The 17,228-nt window shown below is 39.9% G+C and overlaps 1 protein-coding gene and 1 long non-coding RNA gene across 5 annotated transcripts in view; both read left to right on the forward strand.

Moving 5' to 3' along the window:
- MCC (MCC regulator of WNT signaling pathway) overlaps positions 1-17,228 on the forward strand; it is a 460,067-nt gene that overhangs the window by 350,190 nt on the left and 92,649 nt on the right. For all 4 annotated transcript variants that reach the window (XM_032251904.1, XM_032252672.1, XM_032254008.1 and 1 more), the window contains one exon: positions 16,059-16,201. In XM_032251904.1, coding sequence (XP_032107795.1) covers positions 16,059-16,201 — 143 coding nt within the window. The remainder of the gene's footprint in view (positions 1-16,058; positions 16,202-17,228) is intronic.
- LOC116538738 lies at positions 7-4,073 on the forward strand. The gene is made up of 2 exons (XR_004263878.1): positions 7-196; positions 3,917-4,073. It is a non-coding gene; the product is annotated as an uncharacterized LOC116538738 (long non-coding RNA).

The raw sequence follows: 17,228 nt of genomic DNA on the forward strand, positions 1-17,228 counted from the left end.
GAAAACAAGGTTCAACAAAGGACTCTACATTAAATTATGTTGAAATGCCAGAACTTTCCCAGTATAATCAAGAAAAAGTTCAGAGGTGTGAGGAGTCGGAAATGTTGACTGGGAGATGATGTCATTAAAATGGGGTCTTTAATACCACTGAGTACCTGGAGTCAATGTGGGCTTGGTTACTGTATTGGTCCACAAGGTCACAATAGTAATCGAAAAGGTTTGACCTACTAGGGATTGCTGTAGTGGCTAACTAAGCATGAGATCTCTAGAACTGATATAAATGGGGAGCCTACTAAAGTTTTACTTGATCATTGTAGTTGAACTCTGGTCTGGTGAACATAGACTTTACATGCCATCACAGTGGATAATCATGGCCTCTTATCCAGCTCACTTACCTGGGTAATAGGCCAGTTATAGAACCAGAGCCCCTGGATGAAGGGGAGGATGTATACAATCATACCACAAGTGGATACAGTAAATTTTCCTTTTACCCCTTCAGAGAGAATGGCAGGCACTTAGAAGGGAGAGTGTGCAGAGGGGAAAAAAGAACTAAATTCTGAGGTAGATTACTAGACAGTGGATCTAAGCTGATAGCCCATGGAGCTCTAAAATACTGGTGGTTCACAAGTCAGAGTAGGGACTTATGAAGGTGTATCAGTCAGCTTGGGCTGCCACAGCAAAATATCATAGACAAGGCGGCTTACACAACAGCAATGTATTTCTCACAGTTCTGGTGGCTGGGAACTCTGAGATTAAGACACAGCTAATTTATTTCCCCATTGAGGCCTTGTTCCTGGCTTGCAGATGGCCACTTTCTCACTGTGACCTCACATGGAGGGAAGAGAGAAAGAGGAAACAAGCTCTCTGCTGTATCTTCATGTGAGAGCTCCAATCCTATCATGAAGACCCCACCCTCATGACCTCATCTAAACCTGATTCCTGTCCAAAGGCCCTATCCCCAAATACCATCACACTGGATATTAGTGCTTCAATATAAGAATTTTGGTGGGGGCTGGGCACAGTGGTCATGCCTATAATCCCAGCACTTTGGGAGGCTAAGACGGGCAGATTACTTGAGGACAGGAGTTTGAGATCAGCCTGGCAAACACTGTGAAACCCTATCCCTACCAAAAAGTACAAAAGTTAGCTGGGTGTGGCAGTGCACCCCTATAGTCCCAACTACTTGGGATGCTGAGGCAGGAGAATTGCTCGAACCCAGGGGGTAGAGGTTGCAGTGAGCCAAGGTCGCACTGCACTCCAGCCTGGGTGACAGAGTTGAGACCCCTTCTCAAAAAAAAAAAAAAAGAATTTGGTGCACAGTTTAGTTCCTAGGACCTTCTGTGACTACCCTAGAAGACTCTCCCATCCTTTACAACCACAGGGCTAATGTAGCCAAGAATCAGACACTGCAGGTTGCTGAAAGTCAGCTGATAAGTAGCATTATGGACTAAGTCCAAACAGTAGTGGACCTAGTTATGGCACCATCTGAGAGGTAACCTTTTTTCGACGCCCTAGAGATGTGGTAAATGCTCCCAACTAGCAACAGTATATGGTCTTGTGTTTTGTGGATTGAGAGAGTAGAAGTGGTTCTTCTTATGCATATACCTAAAAATCTACTTTAAAAATTATTGCTTCTTCTACCCTGATACCAAATGCAGACAGGGGCATAACGAAAACAAAACAAAACAAAAAACCCAACAACTTCAGGCTAATATCACTAACGAAAATAGAGGTAAAAATCCTCAAGAAAATACTAGCAAACAAAATGCAACACCACAGTAAAAAGATCATTCGTCATGATCAAGTGGGATTCATCATAGGGATGCAAATATGGTTCAATGTAAGCAAATAAGTAAACTCGATATACTACATTAACAGAATAAAGGAAAAACATGATTATTTCAATAGATGACAGGAAAGTATTTGATAAAATTTATTCCTTTACGATAAAAACCCTTATCAAAATGGGTAAAAAGGGACACATTGATATGGTTTGGCTCTGTGTCACACCCAAATCTCATCTTGAATTGTAATCCCCACATGTTGAGGAAGGGACTTGTAATCCCCACGTGTTGAGGGAGGGAGGTGACTGGATCATGGGGGTGGTTTTCCCCACCCTGTTCTTATGATTGTGAGTGAGTTCTGACAAGATCTGATGGTTTTATACGTGGTTGACAGTTGCTCCTTCAGATGTTTACACTCTCTCCTGCTGCCTTGAGAAGGTGCCTGCTTCCCCTTCTACGATAATTGTAAGTTTTCTGAGGCCTCTCCAGCCATGCAGGAACTGTCAGTCAATTAAAGCTCTTTCCTTTATAAGTTACCCAGTCTCAGGGAAGTTCTTTATACTAGTTTGAGAACAGACTAATACACATATCTCAAAATAATAAAGGCAACCTATGACAGACCTATGGCTAACATCATAGTGAATGGGGAAAAATTGAAGGCCTTTCCTCTAAAGACTAGAACAAGACAAGAATGCCCACTTTCATCACTGTTACTCAGTGTAATATGGGAAGTCCTGGCTAGAGCAATTAGGGAAGAGAAAGAAAGAAAGACATCCAAATTGGAAAGGTAGAAGTCAAATTCGCCTTGTTCACAGAATTATCCTGTTCACAGATGACATGATCTTATATATAGAAACCCCTAAATACTCTAACAAAAAACTCCTAAAACTGGTAAATTCAGTAAAGTTACAGGATTTGAAATCAACATATAAAAATCATTGGCATCTATATATACCAATAATAATCAGAGAACCAAGTAAGTCAATTTCATTTACAATAGCTAAACAAAATCTAAATTTCAGATCTAAAAAGATCTAAATTTTGATTCCTTGCTTGCAATCCTAGCAGGTAAATACATTAATTAATTAATTAATTAATTATTAATTTTGATTCTTATATAATTCTTATAACTGCTTCCAAACCAGGAGAGCTATGATTACTTGGTCCTCAACCAACTAATTCTACCTATAGGAATATTAATGCATGTATTATTAATCTTATCAGAAGATGTCTTACTGTCTTACCTGTGCCATCACTAGGTCTAGATTTATTTATATTTTCTTATCATTTTGCGTTCCTGTTTACATTACTAGGTCCAAAAGCAGACTCCTTCAGGAGTAGAGATTGTGGATTACTTCATTAAATAATTAATTAATTCTAACCAACTGAGTTGCTAGCTAAGGAAAGTAAGGATTTCCTAGTAGGATAAGGAAGTAGTAACTATCAGCTGTGGCCTGTAACCAGAAGCAATGGCTAGGCTATGCATATTTTCTTGCTTTTATGTATATATGCATTTCCCTTTTTCCTCTTATTTTCTACTATCATTTTAATTAATTAATTAATTAATTTTTTGAGGCAGAGTCTCACTCTGTCATAAATGGGCTCGAGTGCAGTGGCACAATCTCGGCTCACTGCAACCTACGGCTCCTGGGTTCAAGCAATTCCCATGCCTCAGCCTCCCAAGTAGCTAGGATCACAGGCATGCACCACCTCACCTGGCTAATTCTTTTTTGTTTTTTTTGTTGTTGTTGTTGTTTTTTAGTAGAGACAGGGTTTCACCATGTTGGCCAGGATGGTCTCAAACTCCTGGCCTCAGGTGATCTGCCCACCTTAGCCTCCCAAAGTGCTGGCATTATCGGTGTGAGCCACCACATCCAGCCTCTCCTATCATTTTATATAGGATGAGTTGGTATTGGTGAAACTTATAAGTTAGTAAGTGGGTTACATATCTAGGGGGCTTTCAGTAGCATTTATATATTCCAGCAGTGAAGAATCTAAATGCAAAATCAAGAAAGCAATCCTATTTACAATAGCTACAAAAATTATATAATACCTAGGAATAAATGTAACCAAAGAAGTTAAAGATCTCTACAAGTAAAATTACAAAACTCTCATTAAAATAAACTGAAGAGGACACAAACAAATAGAAAGATCCCCATGCTTATAAATTGGAAGAATTAATATTGTTAACCCCTTTATGCCTAGTGTTCCATTATTGGAATGCTAAGCTTGTGGGAGTTATTCATATCCTACTCTTCAAGGTCATCGCCAAAGTCTGATTTTTCATACACACACAAAAATGCAGCCTCCAGCATAAATGGGTTAAAATATTAGTACTACCCAAAGTGATCTGTAGAGTCAATGTAATCCCTATCAAAATACCAGTGTCATTCTTCACAGAAATAGAAAAAAGAATCTCAAAATGTATATGGAACCACACACACACACACACACACACACACACACACACACCCAAACCCAAATAACCAAAGCCAAAAAATAAAGCTGGAGGCATCACCCTACTTGAGTTCAAATTATACTACAAAGCTGTGGTAACCAAAACAGCATAGGGCTGGCACAAAAGCAGACACAGAGACCAATGAAACATAATAGAGAATCCAGAAATAAATCCACTCATCTACAGTCATCTTATTTTTGACAGAGGCAGCAAGAACATACATTAGGGAAAGAACAGTCTCTTCAATAAATGGTGCTGGAAAAATTGGATATCCATACGCAGAAGAATGAAACCAGACACTAATCTCTCACCATATACAAACATCAGAGTGGATTAAAACCTAAACATAAGACCTGAACTATGAAACTACTCAGACAAAACATTAGAGAAATGCACTAGGACATTCAGTCTGGGCAAAGATTTTTTTAGTAAGACCTCAAAAGCATAGGCAATGATAGTAAAACTAGATAAATGGGATTGCATCAAACTAAAAAGCTTCTAAACAGCAATGGAAATAATAAAAGTGAAAAACTACAGAATGGGAGACAGTATTTGCATACTGTCCATTGGCAAGGAATATAAAGAACTCAATAGTATAAAAAAATCTGATTAAAAATGAGGAAAAGACCTGAATAGACACTGCTCAAAAGAAGACATACAAATGGCCAACAGATAAATGAAAAAGTGTTCAAAATCACAATGAGCTATTATCTCTCCCTAGTTAAAATGGCTTCTACCAAAAACCTAGGGAATAATAACCTAGGGATGCTGGCAAGGATGTGTGAGAAAGAGGAAGTCTCATATTACTGTTGGCAGAAATGTGAATTACTACAACCACTATGTAAGACAGCATGAAGATTCCTCACAAAACTTAAAATAGAACTACCATATGATCCAGTAATTCCCTTACTGCTTATATATCCAAAAGAAAGGACATCAATATATTGAAGAGACACCTGTATTCCCTTGTTTATTTCACCACTATTCATAATGGCCAAAAATTTGAAATCAGTTTAAGTCCCAATCAACAGATGAATGGATGAAGATGCACATAATAGAATATTATCAGCTATAAAAAAAAGGAAGAATGAAATCCTCTCACTTACAGCAACATGAGTGAAACTGGAGGTTGCTATGTTACATGAAAAAAGCCAGAAAGCACAAAAAGACAAATATTGCATGTTCTCAATCATGCGGGCACCAAGAAAGCGGATCTCATACAGACAGAGAGTAGTTAGGTAGTTATCAAAGGCTGCGAAGGGTAGGGAGAAGAGGGGGATAAAAAGAGGTTGATTAATAGGTAAAAAATATATAGGTAGACAGAAGTAAGACCTAGTGTTTGATAATTGAATAGAGTGACTATAGTATTTTATAACTCAACATAGCTAGTTGAGAATAATTTGAATGTTCCCAGCATAAAGAAAAGATAAATGTTGAAGGTGATGGATATCCCAGTTATCCTGACTTGATTATTTCACAGTATAAATGTATCAAAATGTCACTGGTACCCTGAAAATGTATATCTATCCTGTATCAAAGAAAAAGTTACAACTTCTCATTTTTGCAACTTTGAACTCTGCTGGTTTGAAATCTTAGAGAGTTCTCTACCAGATAATACAAAAATGATTCCATTGACTGCCACCTGGCCTTTTGGGATGCCACATGCCATTGAACCAATAGGCAAAGAAGGGAGTTACTCTATTGGTGGAGTAACTATCAAGAGGAAATTGGAACAGTGAGCAGCATGTCTGAAACACATGGGAATCCCTAGGATACCTTCTAGTAACTATCCAGTGGTAAAAGTTAGTAGATTAGAATAACCCAATACAAGTCAGGCTACTAAGGGCTAGGCCTTTGAGGAATAAAGATTTTGGATTAGTTCATTAAGTAAAGAACTAATTCTAACTAGCTGAAACGCTAGCCAAACAAAGAAAATACGGATTTCCTAGTATAGCCTCATGACCAGTTGCAGAAAAGACGGCTAGGCAGTACATAGTTTCTTGCTTGTATATGTGTGTTTGTGTGTGTGTGTATGTGTGTGTGTGTGTGTGTGTGTGTGTGTGTGTGTGTGTATAATGTATGTAATAATAATGGAGAAAATCTTTAATATATATGTACTTTTCTTTTTCTTATTATTTTCTCCTATTATTTTATGTAGGGTGAGTTGCTGGTGAAACTCATAATTTAGTAGGTAGGTGATATGATATTTAGGTGGGTTTGTCATTCAAACCAGAAGAGTGAAGATCACTTCACAATACTATAAATGGTGGTACTTTGGATCTCATTTTGAAAAGATGAACCTATTTGAACTGAATTGAGGGATGACTACAGAGAAGGTTAGTGGCATTGCTATTGCAATGGAGAAACTGCGGTATGGATAAGAGGGTGCATACAGTTGGTCACTGAGTAGCTAAAGAGGGGAGACTGGCCGGGCGCGGTGGCTCAAGCCTGTAATCCCAGCACTTTGGGAGGCCGAGGCGGGTGGATCACGAGGTCAAGAGATCGAGACCATCCTGGTCAACACGGTGAAACCCCGTCTCTACTAAAAATACAAAAAATTAGCTGGGCATGGTGGTGCGTGCCTGTAATCCCAGCTACTCAGGAGGCTGAGGCAGGAGAATTGCCTGAACCCAGGGGGCGGAGGTTGCGGTGAGCCGAGATCGTGCCATTGCACTCCAGCATGGGTAACATGAGTGAAACTCCGTCTCAAAAAAAAAAAAAAAAAAAAAAAAAAAAGAGGGGGGACTGTGATAGCTGTTGTCTGGCAGTTGATACCATTCCCATCCCTCTCTTTATTCTCCCCAGAATCAAAGAGGACCTGGGAACTACCTCTCAGACTCTCTGACCAGATGGGTTCTAGATAGAGTTTGAGCTCTGCCGATGAAATGCACTCACATGGGTTTGGACGGCAGAGGGAGGTGGGAGCCATTCTCGCTCAGGCCATCGTGGTGTAAAGGCAGTAGCAGTTCCTGATCTCTGAGGGGCTCATGGCCACAATGGCAAATCTCACAAATCTTGGTGGCCTCTGCTCACCTCTCTCTTCTCCAGCCCTTCCAACAATTTTGCAGGCACAGAACTGTCTAAGTTAAATCCTTTCTACTTGAAGCATGCAGTGCAGTTTGTTTTCCTAACCGAACCCTGCCTAATGCATCCTAAATCCTATCTCCTAAGATTAAACACTGAACACTTTATACATATGGCCTTCTGAAAAATTTTATTCATGAGTATTTTAAACAAATCGGATCATACAATATGCACTGTTTTGTGATATGTGCTTTTTCACTTAACTGTTACGAGTGGCTTTTTTTAATGTTCATCTGACTTGGGGAGGTTATAAACAGGGTGGGGGAAATAGAAAAATACATCAGTAGCTCACTGGATGTAAAAAGAAAAGGATTTGTAAGTGAATTATACATGAGATCTTTTCTTTCTGAAGGAAGTTATTTTCTTTTCTATAAGCAACTCTCATAACATCGGCCTCTCACTACCAAGTCTCATGAGTTGTTCATGTTCCCTGCTTTGTCTCCCCTTTACTTGTTAGATCACTGCTGCTGTCTGGCTTCTGACTCCAAGTTTACCAAAACCCTCTTGCTATGAACTGAACTGTGGTGCCTGCTTCCCCAAATTCATATATTGAAGGCCTGTCCCGCACTGTGATGGTATTTGGAGATGAGGCGTTTAGGAGAGAATCGGGGTTAGATGAAGTCAGAAGAGTGGGGCCCTGTCTTAGTCCCTTTGTGTTGCTAGAAAAGAATATCTGAGGCTGGGTAATTTATAAATAGAAGAGGTTTATTTGGCTCATGGTTTTGCAGGCTGTAAAGAAGCATGGCACTGGCATCTGCTTCTGGTGAGGGCTTCAGACTACTTCCACTCTTGGCAGGAGGGAAAGGGGAGCCAACTGTGCAGAGATCACATGGCCTGAGAGGAAGGATGTGTCAGGCTCTTTCAACAACTCCTTCTCCAGGGAACTAACAGAGTGATAATTCACCTGCAAGGAAGGGCATTAATTTCCTCATGAGGGATCCACCCCCATGACTCAGACCCACTAGACTCCATCTCCATTACTGAGGGTGAAATTTCTACATGAGAGTTGGAGGGAACAGTCATTCAAACCGTAGCAGGCCCTCATGAAGGTGTATTGCCTTTTTTTTTTTTTTTTTTTAAATTATACTTAAGTTCTGGGATACATGTGCAGAACATGCAGGTTTGTTACATAGGTATACATGTGCCGTGATGGTTTGCTGCACCCATCAACCCATCATCTACATGAAGTATTTCTCCTAATGCCATCTCTCCCCTTGCCCCAATAGGCCCTAGTGTGTATGTTCCCCTCCCTGTGCCCGTATGTTCTCATTGTTTAGCTCCCACTTATGAGTGAAAACATGTAGTGTTTGGTTTTCTGTTCCTGTGTTAGTTTGCTGAGAATGATCGTTTCCAGCTTCATCCATGTTCCTGCAAAGGATATGAACTCATTCTTTTTTATGGATGCATAGTATTCCATGGTATGTATTTACCACATTTTCGTTATCCAGTCTATCCTTGATAGACATTTGGGTTGGTTCCAAGTCTTTGCTATTGTGAATAGTGCTGCCATAAACATTACATGAGCATGTGTCTTTACAGTAGAATGATTTATAATCCTTTGAGTATATACCCAGTAATGGGATTGCTGGGTCAAATGGTGTTTCTAGTTCTAGATCCTGAGGAATTGCCACACTGTCTTCCACAATAGTTGAACTAATTGACACTCCCACCAACAGTATAAAGTGTTCCTATTTCTCCACATCCTCTCCAGCATCTGTTGTTTCCTGACTTTTTAATGATCACCATTCTAACTCGCATGAGATGGTATCTCAGTGTGGTTTTGATTTGTATTTCTCTAATGACCAGTGATGATGAGCTTCTTTTCATGTTGGTTGGTTGGATAAATGTCTTCTTTTGAAAAGTGTCTGTTCATATCTTTTGCCCACTATTTGATGGGCTTGTTTGTTTTCTGGTATACTGCCTTTTAAGAAGAGACAGCAAACAGCTTGCATGTGTGCTCTCTCTCCCAGCCATACGAGGACACAGGAATAAGTCAGCCATCTGCAAGCTGGGAAGAGCCCTCACCAGAAAGCAGCAATGCTGGACCTTGATCTTGGAGGATCTAGGCTCCAAGATAAATTTGGATAAATTTATTTATCCAAAATAAATTTCTGTTGTTTAAGCCACACTATCTATGTTATTTTTTTTAATCACAGCCTGAGCTGACTGAAGCATCTTTCTTGAAAATCACCAGTGATTTCTTAAATGAAAAATCCAGTGACCTTTTCTTGTCATTGGTCCCTTTCTATAGCATTTGACCCTAGGTCCTCTTTCCTTCCTGATGCACTCTTCTTAAACCTCTAGGACCCTGCAGACTGTAGATTTTCTCTTCCCTCCACGGAATTTGTCCTTAGCCTAGGCTCCTATCCTGAGCTCTCTCCCTCACACCTTTCACCTCATATGGCAGCAGCCCCAAGGCATAGGCCCCTATTCTCTCTGGGATCTCAGCATTGGCACTCAACTCTTCTGCTTACTGGGTCTGCAAAATGCCCCCTCATTTGAGGACAGAGATAACATCTCAGAATCTCTATCTACTGTAATATAATCTGACCCCTAAGGTTTCAGGCCTGCACCGGGAGCTTGATCTTTCTCCTGATCTTTGGGTACACACTTACCTGTGTGTTGTTGGTAACATGTACATCTTGATGTATGTGCAGCCAACAACACACAGGCATCTGTTCATGTTGTTGCATTTCAAACACTGTAACCAAAACCTCCTTGTCTGCCAGCAAAACATGTTGTTCTGATTAATTTACATCTAAAAAGTAAAATGAAATGAAAATAAAACCCAGAAAGATCAGATCTGTTTCTCTCTCCTGTTTTCCTGTGTGTTGGTCTATATCAAACCTTTTTTTTAATATTTGAAAGTTTTTGAATATGGGTCTTATATCAACTCTTGTTGAGACAAGAATGGATTGTTATATTCATGGAAGAGCATTTCAAAATCTCATTTGTTCAATTATTCACTAAACAATTCATAGATCAGTTTGATCTTCTCTATGCTATATGAAAAAATAAGAGGAGACCGTATTGGAGAAAGAATTAGGACTTTATTCATCACTTATTTCCTGTAATAGATTCTTTCAGAGAACTAAAAGGAATACATTTCCTTCCAGTCACTAAAAAAAAAAGAAACTTTGTTCTTTAAAAGAAAACCAGCCATTTAAAGGTAAGTCTCCTTTTAATTGAAGAAAGAATGCAGTTCACCCAAAACACACCAGGTCTAGTAGGGTGGGTTATTTAGCCACAGTTGACTGACAGCTGTCAAGGCAGGCAGATGACTATCTGGGTCTTTTCCACAAATCATTTCAATTCAATGGAAGGCATGAATGTGCACCCAAAATAAAATAGATACGTCGATGGTTAGTGACATGATAGTCTATCAAATGCTGTTGACTGCATAGTACTTTCAGCTTGAAGTCTGGAAAGCATGGTTAAGAATTATACTTCCATTGACTTATTCCTTTTCTGATTAAATAATTTTATACCTAACCAGTGAGAAGGAATCTTTAAAAATAATCAACAATGAAATATCTTTTCCTTCAGTCATGACATTACAGTTGACCCTTAAACAACGTGAGGGTTATAGGCGACAGCCTAGGCATTATCATTCTGCGTGGAGGCATGGGCAAGAATATCATGACAAAGACACTGAAAGCTATAGCAACAAAAGCAAAAATTGGCAAATGGCATCTAAGGAAGCTTAAGAGCTTCTGCATAGCAAAAGAAACTATCAGCAGGGTAAACAGACAACTTATATAAATATTTGGAAACTGTGCATCAGACAAAGATCAATCCAGCATCTATAAGAAACTTAGACAAATTTACAAGAGAAAAACAACCCTGTTAAAAAGTGGGCAAAGGACACGAACAGACATTTTTCAAAAGAAGATAATACATGCAGCCAACAAGCATATTTTTAAAAGTTCAATATTGCTGCCCATTAAAGAAATGCAAATCAAAACCACAGTGAGATACCATCTCACACCAGTCAGAGTGGCTACTATTAAAAAGTAAAAAAAATAACAGATGCTGTTGACGTTGCAGAGAAGAAAAGGGAACACTTCTACAGTGTTGGTGGGAGTGTAAATTAGTTCAGTCGTCGTGGGAAGCTGTATGGTAATTCCTCAAAAAGCTAAAAGCAGAACTCCCCATTCAGCCCAGCAATCCCATTACTGGGTATATACCAAGAGGAATACAAAGCATTCTACCATAAAGACACATGCATGTGAATATTCATTGCAGCACCATTCACAATAGTAAAAGCATGGAATCACCCTAAATGCCCATCAGTGACAAATTAGATAAAGAAAATATGGTACGTATGCACCATGGAATACTGTGCAGCCATTAAAAAACAAGCTCGTGTCTTTTGCAGGAAGATGGGTGGAGCTGGAGGCTATTATCCGTAGCAAACTAACGCAGGAATAGAAAACCAAATACTGTGTATGGGAGCTGAATGATAACAAATGGGCATAAAGAGGGGAACAACAGACACTGGGCCTACTTGAGGGTGAAGATTGGGAGGAGGGAGAGGAGCAGAAAAGATAACCACTGGGTATTGGGCTGGGTGATGAAATAATCTGTACAACAAACCCCCATGACATGAGTTCACCTACATAACAAACCTTCACATGTACTCATGAACCTAAAATAAGAGTTAAAAACCCCCCAACAATATGAGGGATAGTGGCACCAACCCCTCCCCTACATTGTGCAATTAAAAATCCACATATACCTTATGACTCACCAAAAACTTAATTACTAATAGTCTACTGTTGACTTGAAGCTTTACAGATAACATAAGTAGTCAATTAACACATAAACTAGTATCGACTAGGTTGTGCAAAAGCAGCTGGGGTTTTTTTTTTTTTTTTGCATTACTTTCAATGGCAAAAACTGCAATTACTTCTGCATCAACCTAACGTATATATTTCATGAATTCATGATATACCTTTTTAATTTTTTTTTATTTCTAGGCTACACAATTCATCTGTGAGTTTTTTTTCAAGTTGTCACAAATTTCCAAACCATTTTCAAACATATTTATTGAAAGAAAATTTGCATATAAATGGACTCATGCAGTTCAAACCCATGTTGTTCAAGGGTCAACTACATGTTGTCTGATTGGTACAAAATTTAGGAATTAGGCTGTGCTAGCAATGGTTGCATAATCTTAGGTAAGTTGCCTCTCCAAGCCCCATTTGTCTCATTTATAAAATAAAGTTGGGGTCCTGGCAAAGACAGTCTTTAAAATCCTTTCCAGTCTGCCAGCCTGTGACTTTTCTGCCACTGGTGGTCATTACATAGGCAAGTGTCCAACCTAATGCCTGCCTCCTTAGGAGCATTTGTTGTGCTTTGTTGTTTAAGCTAGGAACAAACATTAATCATTGCATCTCTTAAAGCAACTTGGAAGCGCTTCACAGATGCTTCTAAGTGAATGAAATAACATGCAATTGGAAGCCTCTGAAGTGACCCTTATGTTCCATGGAGAAACACCTGAGAGCTTTGTCATTCCAGTATTATAAACCTACCGCTACGGTGTCACTTTCAACATTTATCAGTTTATCGCAGCTGCCATTTTTCTGGTTTTAAATGGCCACTTTTTTGTGTTTTTACATTTTCATCTTTTTCATCACCAGCACTAGCAGTTGTTTTTTTTTTTTTTTTTTGGGGGGGGGGGGCATTTTTTCCAAAAGAAATAAGTTATTGCTTGAGAAGAAGGTCTGTGTATACAACAAACAGAAGTCATCTTGAGATGCTGTTGCTGCTACACCATTAGCCAGACATCCTCGCCAGGCACCTTCCATGCTGTGCAGAGCCACTGCAGAAGCACAACTCAAAATCTTGTTCTTGGTAAAACTGCCAGGGACTCTTAGTGTTTTTTTTACTTAATCCATTGCCCCTGGTGGAACAGTGTTCCTGAACGGTAGAGAAGGCCCCCAATCATCAGTCTGCCACATATACTGCAATCACAAATTGATTGTCAGGAGGGTCCTTTGAGAATTGCCTTTGTCATTTCCCAGTCCCAGATTACAGCCTCCCGTCAGGAATGATGCCAATGAGAGATAAGGATATGCAGCTCTGTGACGTTTTACTAAAGTCAGTGGGAGACACAACAGGGCTGCATGAACTTTCTAATATTTAAGCTCAGTTTAACCTTTTTATACTTCATTTTTTGTGGCACAAAATCCTCCCTGTTCTCGAAAGGCAGCTTTCCACCTCGAATTACTGTACACTTTGTTGGCATGTGTTGTTTTTATTCTAGGGTATTTCTCTTCTTCTCGTTTTATCTGTTCCCACACAAGACCTTGGCAATATTTACTCCTTACCCTGAATTCCTAGACTTCCCACGTTGTATTTTTATTTCTTCCATCTAACCCTGATTATTTCCATCCTCCAGTGCAATATATTTTCCTTTTGCTCAAACTACCCCAAGTGCCTCTCCAGCCTCACGTTTCCATCCTGTGCCATGTTTTGGTTTCAGCCATAGTGAACCACTTGCTCCTCTCCAAGTTCTGCACGTTTGCAACTCCTCTGAGCCTTTGCCTGTGCTATTCCACACTCGTGACATAACTGAAATCTACTTGCCTTGAGACTCATCTTGAGCGCTGCTCCACCCAGGAGATCTTCTGTGGTCGCTCCCCACTGGCAGCCTCAGGCATTGCACCTGGGTTCACCCACAGCCTCCTTCTTAGGTTGTGAACATCTCTGTCTCCTTGAAGACAGAATCTGTACAGTCCTTGTGTTCCTGTCTTTGTTTTGGTGCTCAAATACATTGAATGGGGATTTTTAGTTTGCATTTTATGACACAGAAAACCTTCTGCCTAATGTGGTATGATTCTCCTTCAGACTATTCTCTGACCTCATGAGGGAATGCTTTTACAATAACAGCTTCCCTCTCCCATACCTTCCTGCTTCACTCCTTCATAAAGTTCATCCTAGTAATCTCTAGAAGTAATTCAGTACAAAGCAGGAGATTTGGCAGGAACTATATGTTTTGGGACCTGCCAAGCCAGGAGGGTTTAAGGTGGCTATTAAAGATTTTGCAAATGCCATTTATACCAAGGAAACAGCAGTAGCATTTATCACTTGCTTTCTTGGCTGGAAAAAAGTCTCAACTGAGCCAAAGCTGATTACATTGGCCATGTAACAAAGGTAATTTATTCATCATACACACAATCCCCCCTTAACTAAAATGAGAATTTTAAGTGCTGACTGAAAGGAGAGCTAATGTATCTATCAGTGAACAATTATTCTGTAGCCCAAAAAGGCACTTAAGAGTGCTTTTTAATCGTTTTTTCTCCTAAACCTAATTATTATTGACTTTTGCAGATGTCTAATAATTAACTCATTCATAGAACATCAGTCTGGTTTTTTTGGCCTTCATCACTATCTAATTCATATTTTGCATGTGTGGGGCTTTATATCTGCATAAAGCTTTCCCAGTTTTCTGGGTAGCTTTTATTAACAATACCTTATAAAGCAGGGGCTCAGCTGAATCCCTTTCCTGGGAGAAATTTGATATCTTGAGAGAACTAAGATTTCTGTTCTTCACATTCCTCCGATTTATAGATGTATCTCCCACTTGCCTCCCTAAACCCTAATGATCACCACTCATCATCTTGCTTCACCCAGAATCCAACACTGTAGACTTTCTTCTCCTCTGGTTGTTGACAACTTAAAATGAATTCCAGGCTGAGAAGATTTCTCCTATTCCTAGCTTTCTTCAGAGACACGCTGCCCTTGAAGCTGAGCAGACCTGAGTGGGCTTTCTACTCCCAATTAAATACCCTGACAGTTTCCCCTCCTGGCTCAATTGCAAAATAGGTCTTTCAAAGAGGGTTCATTTTGCTCCCTCTGTGCCTGTGGTGAGTGTATGTGTGGTGATGGTGGTGGCAGGGGAAGGGGACAGTACACATGCTCTGAAATTCATATTGCAGTCCTAAGTTTCCTAGCTCGCTAATAGTACAATGGAGAGACTAGAGGCTGAAGGGCTGAGAAGAGGTAGATGTGTGTATACAAATAAAACCCAGTGGGGTTTAAATGTTGTCTTCTTGTTTTCATGTGCAAATTAAAGGAAATAGACCATTGAGTGGTCTTCTCTCCCTCAGTGTTCTGTTTTCTCCCCATTACATCCTCTCTTCCTACCCCCTAATTCCACCTACTTTCTTTGGGGAAGCCTAGTCTGTCTTGGACATGCTGATCCATATACCTTTCAAAAAAGTCTAGGTTGATCTGCACTGATGAGGTGCCGGTTTCCCAATAGCTCCAAACCTATCCCCAACCTTCAGCCTCCTCCAAGAAGGAAGCCCCTGTGAGCTCCTCCGGGTGGTGGAGCATGGTGTTGCTGTGTGCTAGACTCTTAGTTTTTTGGTTCACAGTAGTCTCAGTGCTATTAGTCTTAGTTCTTTTTCCCCTTGGAATTTGAGGAGGTGAAGAAATCTAGTTTCTTCAGGAAATCTTTAGAGGGGAAGAGTTTCTGCAGGCTGATAGATGAATCTCATTCAATACATGCGTATGTTATATGGACACAGAAGCAATCTTTCAGCTTCACTCACAACCATAGATATGACCATCTATTTGGCCTGAGAGGAATCCTGGTCCATGTGGCCTGAGGGAGAAATCTGTTTTCTCTCTGCACGTTTTTTTCTTGTCCTTAAAAGACATATTCTCTAGAGGCGTATCTTATATCCTCTTTCAGTGGTGGATAACTCTCCTTTTTTCCTCAGGGAGGAAGATGAGTACTCAGAACTGCGATCAGAGCTCAGCCAGAGTCAACACGAGGTCAATGAGGACTCTCGAAGCATGGACCAAGACCAGACCTCCGTCTCCATCCCCGAAAACCAGTCTACCATGGTCACTGCTGACATGGGTGAGTCTGCCTGCCCTTACCACCAAGCCAGAGTTTGGTTTCTGAATTGTAATAGAAATTTTATAAATGTGAGGCAGCCTGAATTAAAATTTAATTTTTCAAGGAGTTTGCTGAGTGGATGAAGTCACACGTATTTCAGTCCCTTACACATTACTTTGTTGGTCAAAATGGAACTGAAGCTTTCTGCCCTGATACAATTGTGATTCAAACATAAGTCGCTTACATTTGAAAATTCTGGAAGTAGTGAGCCAGTTTAAAAGGCCATTTCAGTATTCCAAGTTACGGTAATATCTGAACTATGATGGTGGGAAGGAAGGAATGGGATGGGGGCCAACACACTGCAGTGGAAGAACCCCAGCAGGTTCTAACAACTCCTTGGGTTGGGTGAGGAGGAGGAATCCAAAATGACTCCAATGTGTTGTTCCTAAGTGACTAAGAGAATGGTCATATATTCCTTGGTAAGGATGCTTCGTTGAGAAATGAGTTGGGAAATAGTCATATTATGTTTGAGGTTGCAGAGAAATACCCATGTGTAAATATCTGGTATGGTATATTTTAAATTGCAGGTTGTGACCTAGTATTGGGTCTTGAAATTATATGAAAAAGTATTTTTTAAATGAAAGCAAATAGGAAAGCGAGTGATAATATTGTTTAATGAAATTTGTTTCTTGCATCTTTGTAGGTAGTAAGTTGTCAAATGAATGTTCTAACTGTGAGTTGAGTCAAAATGTTGCAGAACCACTGGTCTTGCCTACCTGGATATTTGGAAGGAGATCGAGGTTGAGGGAAGAGGCTTGGAAGTTCTGAGCTAAGGTGATCCCTGCGGTTGAAGGGTGTGGAGTCAAAAGAGGGAGGAGCATCATATCTTAGGACATGTTCAGATGTATGGGAGAGATGGAAGAAGAAGCAGGAGAAAGAAGAGTGCGTATAGTGAGTTTTCTTGAGTGTTATAGTGAGTTTTCTCGGAAGTTAAAATTTTGTTGGGAAAAGAGATTGTTGGTTTATTGTGTTTTTCTAGGTGGTAGAC

The sequence above is a fragment of the Sapajus apella genome, unplaced genomic scaffold, assembly GCF_009761245.1.
Source record: "Sapajus apella isolate SASKATOON/1434 unplaced genomic scaffold, GSC_monkey_1.0 scaffold1, whole genome shotgun sequence".
NCBI lineage: Eukaryota > Metazoa > Chordata > Mammalia > Primates > Cebidae > Sapajus > Sapajus apella.